This window comes from Impatiens glandulifera, chromosome 2 (genome assembly GCF_907164915.1).
Source record: "Impatiens glandulifera chromosome 2, dImpGla2.1, whole genome shotgun sequence".
Taxonomy (NCBI): domain Eukaryota; kingdom Viridiplantae; phylum Streptophyta; class Magnoliopsida; order Ericales; family Balsaminaceae; genus Impatiens; species Impatiens glandulifera.
This window is the reverse complement of record NC_061863.1, coordinates 58,141,044-58,149,699: the sequence shown is the minus strand read 5'-3', so window position 1 is coordinate 58,149,699 and position 8,656 is coordinate 58,141,044. Positions and strand designations below refer to the sequence as shown.

At 28.3% G+C, this 8,656-nt stretch overlaps 2 protein-coding genes across 3 annotated transcripts; both read right to left on the bottom strand.

Moving 5' to 3' along the window:
- On the bottom strand, positions 1-976 carry LOC124927164 (RNA-binding protein PNO1-like). The gene is made up of 2 exons (XM_047467526.1): positions 928-976; positions 1-803 (listed from the first exon to the last, which is right to left on the bottom strand). Exon 2 carries the CDS (start codon positions 739-741, stop codon positions 16-18), a length of 726 nt encoding a protein of 241 aa, XP_047323482.1. The 5' UTR covers positions 742-803; positions 928-976; the 3' UTR covers positions 1-15.
- A 3,755-nt stretch (positions 977-4,731) lies between these two features.
- LOC124925808 (RNA-binding protein PNO1-like) lies at positions 4,732-5,858 on the bottom strand. Of its 2 annotated transcripts, none has more exons than XM_047465913.1 (2): positions 5,737-5,858; positions 4,732-5,608 (listed from the first exon to the last, which is right to left on the bottom strand). In XM_047465913.1, the coding sequence occupies exon 2, from the start codon at positions 5,552-5,554 to the stop codon at positions 4,886-4,888; it is 669 nt and encodes a 222-aa protein (XP_047321869.1). In that variant the 5' UTR covers positions 5,555-5,608; positions 5,737-5,858; the 3' UTR covers positions 4,732-4,885. The 2 variants fall into 2 exon arrangements, with proteins under 2 accessions (XP_047321869.1, XP_047321871.1); XM_047465915.1 differs by having other exon boundaries at positions 5,741-5,788.
- Positions 5,859-8,656: the final 2,798 nt, after the last annotated feature.

Genomic DNA, 8,656 nt, shown 5'->3' with positions numbered 1-8,656 from the left:
CTGCATAATAAAATCTCAAAACAAAACAAAACATAACAAAACAAAAGAAAAGAAGATAAAAAATAAGATCCAACACCTCTCAGCTAACCAAGCAGACACAGCTCTAAGCTTAGAGTAAACCTTCCCAGCAGGAGACCCAAGAATGAGACTATAAAGTGAATCCCTAGCCACCTTTATGTTTGCAAAGGATCCAAGAATATGAATCTTAGTATCTGCAATCACAATTCGAGTCTTTGTCGAGTTTTCAATTGCAAACTTTGTCCTCCCATACTTCCCAGAAAGCCTTCCAATTGCCCTAGATAGATGCTCCCCTCGAAGAGTTTTCACATCCTTTATTTCAAACGACTCAACATACAGTTCATCCATACGCAGAAGAGCCAAGGCGTCAATTACATCAAAACCAAGCATGAAAGCATGGACAAAATCAGCACACTTTAGTAGGTTGCTGACGTCTGGGGTATCTGCCCGGGTCTTCAACTCAACCTTTCGACCTTTCAGATTCATCCGGACGTCAATATGCATATGGTCGTATATTGGCGTGTAGATATCCATCCAGGCTTTCTTCAGCAGCGTGTAGCGATGAGGAGGAACTGGGACCTTTCGGAACTGGATTTTGCCTTCAGATATTTCGTGAGCCTTTAAGGGTTCGAAGATTGGCTTGGATGGAATAGATGCAGGGTTTGGATTGGCCGTCGACTTCTCCACCTCCATTGAAGTAGCAGCTCCTTCGCTTGATCCCATGACGATATTGAATTAGGGTATTCAAGGATCGATGTGTTTAGATGGAGAATTAAGTGACAATTCTATAAAAGAGATCATATATATATATATAGCAAACAAACAGATAAATATAGAGAAATTAGTTCAGAAAGAGAGAAAGAAAACATTAATGATGAATCATAAACGGAGGAATTGCAAAAGACTCACATGATCTTCTAATGGGTGATTTCGGAGGCTCTCTCACTTTGAGAATTAGGGATTTTGATGAAATAGTATTTACAAGTTAAAATATATAATATATATATAATATTTATAAGGAAAAAAATAAATAGATTTTATATTAAGTTAATTATAAAAATATAATTTTTGAAATATTATTCAATATATGAAATTTTTACCTTACCAATAAGATTGATTTTTTTTTTAAGTTAATATGGTTTTTAGATATTAAAGATACCGATACAGTACCGAAATTAAGGTAAGGTAAATGTATAAATTTTTTGTATATTGAAATTAAGGTATATCGAAATAAGATATACCGAAATCAATGTAAGGTAAAGATATGCATTTTTTACATACAAAAATTTTAGGTAAAATATAAGGTATGGATAAAATATTAAGATATATCATGCCACCCACCCCTAGTCATTCTTTCCTATTCCTTTTCCCAAATTACCTCCTCTATCATTTCTCATATTTATATTATCTAATATATATATATATATATATATATATATATATATATAATAAAAGAAATTATATATCTATATATATTAATAAATAAATAAGGAAATTGATTTGATATGTTATATACTACGAGAGAATAAATAAAAATAATAATTAATTAAAAAAAATAAATTATATATATATATATAAGGAGAGGAAAAATAAAAATATATTTATATAAAATTAATAATAAGAAAAAAAAATATAAAAAATATATTAGTGATTTAATTATATTATTGTATATTTTAGTATTATATATATATATATAATAAGAGAAAAGAATAAAATATTTATATAAATTTAATGATAAAACGTAATTTATTTATATGATAATATATATATATATATAAAAATAAAATAAAGAAATTATATGGAGAGAGAAATTGAGAGAGAAAACGAGAAATCATGTAGTAATGTTACTCATGTTATAATAACATGAATTTTTTTTAAATAAATAAGTGTGAAGAGAGAAAAAAAAATATTATTATCTCTTATTCTTTAACTTAAATTTTATATCTTTATCATTTCTTTAAAATAAATTAATTAATAAAAAAATAGTTATTATTAGTGTTACTTTTTAATTATATATTATAATTTTATTAAATTTATTAAATTTATAAAAAAAAATATGTAATATCATATATATAAATATAAAATTTATTGATTAAATAATATAGTTTTATATGATTTTTCATAATATATATATATATATATATATATATATAAATAAATATTTATATAAAAGTAATATGAAATAAAATATATATATATATATATATAAATGAGCGAATATAAAAAAGAATAAATTAATTATGAGAAATAAAAAAAAATTAATAGCCAATAGTGTATTGACTAAGCTAATTAAGAGGGTGAAAAAATTATTTTGTCAATTGGAGTTTTTATTATATTAGGTGCTAAATTACGATTAAATGTCTATTGTGACCTGATTATCATTAAAATAGAATATAAATGATCTAGATAGAAAATGTAAAAATAATTTCGAAAAGGGCTGGTTAATTCTCATTAAGAGTGAGTTGTCATCTATGCTCATATATGATGTCATTATTTATTCTACCAAAAGTGTGGCAGTGAAAATGAAAAGAATAAAGTGTAAATTTTTATGAGAATTTTCTAACTTATCGTTTTGTCATCTAGTTAGTTGAAATAATATTAAATGTTTTAAAACTAAGAAGGTCTAGATATTCAAGATCTTAATTTTTTTAATAAGGCCTTTTTATCAAAATGGTGTAGTAGATTTGCAATGAACCGAATAATTTTTTGGCATCGATAATCAGATTTAAGTATGATATTGATTAAGTTTAGCTACCATGTACCATTAATTTTGCTTCCATAACTATATTTAGAAATACCACAGTTAAAGACATGTTTGATCATTGGTCTAGTGATTTCGCTAGCTGAATTAGATATAAAAGGAAATTAAACATTGTGGAGACTTTGTCCCATAATAGAGTTACTTTTGGTAAGACGCGAACAAATGTCACCGTCTGAACAAAAAGTTATGCGTTGACAAAATATAGATAGTTTTCATGTGGGGTATTGATACAAATTGTTCGTTAAGATGATTTTATATAATTTTTGTTGAAAAAAATTTTGAGAGTCAAAGATTCCATCTAAGAGCTTCTTTTTGGATGAAGCGTTGTTCATGATAGAATTTTTACGGATGATGTGTGCATAAAAAAATGTTGTATTATAACTAGTCATATGTGTCACGAAAAGGTTTAATCGACAACTCACTTACTTTTGCATTGTCGAGAGTGACAAATATTTAGAGTCTTTTGTTGAGTATTAATGAGATTAATATGTGATGTCTGAATCTTTGAGTAGTTGCTAAAAATTTGATTTGATGCATCTGATATGATGATATGACAGACCACATATTTGGGTTATTATCTCAATTATTTTTTGGTGTATTATCTGGTTAGAGAGAAATCGTCGAACTTTTAATTATTGTAGTCATCAGTTACGTATTATTGCTAATACTATTATTATGACAATTTTTAGATTCGTTCAGGAGTAAATAGAGTTAATCGGAGAGTTAATCGTTTTTTTTTTTAGAATTTACAATTATGATAACTTATTTAGTATTGTTTTACCTTATTTTTTTATTTTTTATTTCCATTTAATGTTTTGTCGATCGTTTAAATAATTTTTTTCATTTTTAAAATATAAATATTTTTCAAAAAATATGAAAGAGAGAGAAAATTATATGATGAGAGAAAAAATAATAAAAAAATATATGTTAATTATAAGAGAAAAATTAATATTATTATTTGTTAGACGTTAACATTTTTTTAATAAGGGTTATTATATATAATAAATTAATTATTATTGTATTATGAATATTTATTTTTTAATATTTTATTTTAAATATATTTTAAATTATTAATTTTATTTTATTTTAAATATATTTTGTCTTAGCATTGATTTAATATATATATATATAAATATATATGAAATTGGCAAGAAAAAAAATTAATTATATATATATATATAAGTTTTATTATATATAAATTAAATAGATATATATTTATATAAATATAAAAATTATTAATTAGATAATATACCTATATAAATAAAAAATTAATTATGAAATAAAATATATATAATATGAGGTGTAATATGGTTGGAAATTTGGGGAAGAGATTTAGATTAAATCATTTTCTTATATAATAATTTTTATATTTATATATAAAATATTATATATTTATTTATATATATATATATTAAAACTATAATATAATATATATATATATATATATAATTACTTAATTTAATTTTTTTTTTCTTGCTAAATTCATTTCATATATGTATATTATATATTTTGTCTAATATATAAATATATTGTCTTTCACACCATGTTATACCAAAAAAATGAGGTATAAAATAATGATATAAATATATATGATAGAGAAAAAAAAAAAACTATTAGAAATGAGAAATTTATATTATTTTAGTAAAAGAAACTCCAAAACATTATTATGCAAATCAAGATATATATTATAGCCACAAAAGTTGTAATCAAAGATAAATATAAAACCATTCATTCTTGAAAGATTGATCTTAACCCTCAATTTATACATACACTGAAATAAATGAGATTTCCACAAGACACTTAAATAATCTTGAGAGTATTAGATTCTAAATTAAAACTACACAACCCAATTAACCCTAATCTGTATCAAGATCCCAATTAAAGTTTTTAAGTCTAGTTTTGAATTACTACCAACACACTCAAATAATTTCCACAGTATCCTTGACACCATCAACAAAACTATCAACCATATAAATCAATCAATCTTAGTTTATCATAACATAGTAATGGAAAGGAACCAGAGATTGCTTCCAACCCTTTTGACAAAAAGGATTATCTGCATATATAATAATATCTCAAAACAAAACAAGAAGATCAAAAATAAGATCAACTCCTCTCAGCTAACCGAGCAGACACAGCTCTAAGCTTAGAGTAAACCTTCCCAGCAGGAGACCCAAGAATGAGACTACAAAGTGAATCCCTAGCCACCTTAATGTTTGCAAACGATCCAAGCATATGAATCTTAGTATCTGCAATCACAATTCGAGTCTTTGTCGAGTTTTCAATTGCAAACTTTGTCCTCCCATCCTTCCCAGAAAGCCTTCCAATTGCCCTAGATAGATGCTCCCCACGAAGAGTTTTCACATCCTTTATTTCAAACGACTCTACATACAGTTCATCCATACGCAGAAGAGCCAAGGCGTCAATTACATCAAAACCAAGCATGAAAGCATGGACAAAATCAGCACACTTTTGTAAGTTGCTGACGTCTGGGGTATCTGCCCGGGTCTTCAACTCAACCTTTCTACCTTTCAGATTCATCCGGACGTCAATATGCATATGGTCGTATATCGGCGTGTAGATATCCATCCAGGCTTTCTTCAGCGGCGTGTAGCGATGAGGAGGAACTGGAACCTTTCGGACCTGGATTTTGCCTTCAGATATCTCGTGAGCCTTTAAGGGTTCGAAGATTGGCTTGGATGGAATAGATGCAGGGTTTGGATTGGCCGTCGAGTTTTCCACCTCCATTGAAGTAGCTCCTTCGTTTGATCCCATGACGATGAATTGGGTATTCAAGGATGTGTTTAGATGGAGAATTAAGCGACAATTCTACAACAGATATCATATATACAACAAACAAACAAACAAACAGATAAATATAGGAAATTAGTTCAGAAAGAGTGAAAGAAAACATTAATGTTGAATCATAAACGGAGGAATTGGATCAAAAGACTCACCCGCCGGCTTAGTGATGATCTTCCAATGGGTGCTACTGATTTCCGCGGCTGTCTATCTCTAACTTTAGAATTAGGGTTTTGCTTTCTCCTCTTTTATAGGTCTGATGAAAGGGCGAATGAAGCTAACGGGTCAATGAGGAGTAATGGGCTGGACACCCAGTCCAATAAGGATAATTAATATAATTTATTTAGGATTTTAAAATTAAGATGTTTTTTTAGATTTTACATATATAAATAAAAACAAAATATTTTTTAATTAAACAAATTATAATTATTTATCCAAAAAAATAAATTCATATCATATAACTAATATTAATGTGATTTTATTTTTTATTTATAACAAATATACGAGATATCGGTATATATTCTACGAAATAATATTTATAAATAAAAAATATGTATATAATACTTATAATAAAATAAATAATGACTAATTAAATTATAAATATTTAAGTTTTAATTTTCATTTTAGAAATTAGATTCACGTATCCATTATAAAATTTTCAACAAAATCAAACCATGTATCAACTAATTTTAAGAAATTTATTTTTTTCTCCATTGTAAAGATATCTATTTTATCTAGGATGGAAAAATATACTGATATTAAAGGTATATTGAAAATACCGTACCGTAATATATCGAAAATATCGACTTTTAAGGTATACCGAAAAAAAGGTAAAGTATGATATCGATACCGAAATTATTGGTACGGTAAAGGTACGAAATTTTTAAAATTGTAGTATATGAAGATATACCGAAATACCAAAATAATATTTATAAGTTAAAATATATATAAATATATATCTATATATATATATATTTAATACTTATAAGGAAATAATTAAATAGATTTGATATTAATTTAATTCTAGAAATATAATTTTTAAACAATATCAAAATATAATTATACTGAAATATTATTCAATGTAATTTTTACCTTAACGATGAAATTGATTATTTTTAAATTAATTAATTTTTAGGTATTAAAGGTATAATATGGATACTCTACTGAAATTAAGGTATACCGAAATCAATGTAAGGTAAATGTATGCATTTTTTGTATACCGAAATTAAGGTATATCGAAATCAAGGTAAGGTAAAAATATACCTTTATACCGAAATTTTAGGGAAATTTGAGGAAATGACTTTAAAGAGGGGCCTAATTACGGATGGTGCGGGCCCATAATTTTAATAGCGCTAGTGACCCCCAAACTTTTTAATGACCATTATACCCTTGCGTCACGCACCCTCCAGCTGCGTGACGCACCCTAAACCCTATAAAGTGATAATTTTTTTTTCATTTTCGATTCATTTTCTCTCTCATTCATTTCTTCCATGTCTTCTCCGCCGTGAACCCTAATGGCGGCGGAGAAGACTTTCTCTTCTTTTTCATCGCCGAAAAACCAATCGAAGGGGCATCGTCGACCATTCCACCATATTCAATGGTCTATAGTTGCGAAGAACTTCCAAACGCGAACTGCGGCTCCAACGGCGAACGACGACGGCCGAAACAAAAATTTCCACTGTATTCGTTTATATTTTGTGTTTATTTCGTTTACATATGATTGTTTGTGTTGATTTCCTATACATATGATTGTTTGTGTGGATTTCCTTTACAGAACGTCATTGATTCGCCCTGATTCGTTGAATGCAGGTTGATTGGTTGGTTGCGTCACGCAGGGTGCGTCACGCAGGATTACAAATGAAAGTTGACGAAGAATCAATTGGAGGCTTATTCGTGGCGTTTCTTCATCAAAGGAGGTATATTACCTTACATTTGCTGACTTCAAATTCTGTATTATTGGTGCTTTCATGTTAATGATGTTTTTTAACTAATCTGTCCCGTTTAAAGTGTGCTAGGCAAGGTTTTGCATTGGGTTTATCTGTCCTAGTTAGTTCTATCCCAAGCATCAAAATTGATGCATTGCTGAATCTCATAGTAGATACCCTGCCGACCACTTCTTCAATGAAAGGACAGGTTACAAATGAAAGCCTCAATTTTTTTTATATTTTTTTGCCAAATGGAATAATGTTCATTTTCATTGAATATTTAACTAGATGATGGTGGCCAATATAGGACATGCGAGATAATCTTTTGGGTCGATTATTTGATTATGGTGCTATTGCACGATCCAAAAGGTTATCTGAAGATTGGAGAACTGACCAGAACTCAACGCAAATTGTTGGATCCATTGGTTCTCTAGTTGGCCTTGCATCCAAGAAGAGGTACCTTCAAGAGCCTGCTGTCTCAATAATTCTGGAACTAATTAACAAGGTAAATTTCTTCGACATGAGTACACTTATTTATCTGAGGTGTTCACTCATTTATATGATATGTTAATTGGGTGGTGTTTACAGGTACCTGTAGAGTCTGTCTTGAATGAGATTCTTGAAGCACCAGGTCTTGGTGATTGGTTTAATGGTGCAATTGAAGCTGGAAATCCCGATGCATTGCTTCTAGCTCTTAAAATGAGAGAGAAAATATATGTTGAAAGCAATGTCTTTGGGAAACTTCTTCCTCATCCATATATACCTGGAAGCTTTTTTACAGTCTTAATCTTCTTTGTATGGCCTAACTTGCAGGAGTCTACTTTCTGTCAGCCTCGTGTTCATAGTATATGGCCTGTCTTAGTGAATATTATCCTACCAGATGTGGTCTTGGAAGTAGACTCAACTCAAAGCTCGCATTCTGGAAAAAAACACAAAAGAAACCGAAAAGCTAGTTTGTTGGAAGAAGAGGTTGAGAAAAATCTGAAGTGCTTCTGCGAAGTTGTGTTGGAAGGATGTCTTCTTTTGTGCCAATTTGAGTTTTGCTGTAAACTCGGTACTGTGTATATATACAACACATTTGTTATAGATTATTCTTCATTTAAGTTGGTTCAAACATTTAATTTATTTATCTTTTTTTATTTGTTATTTG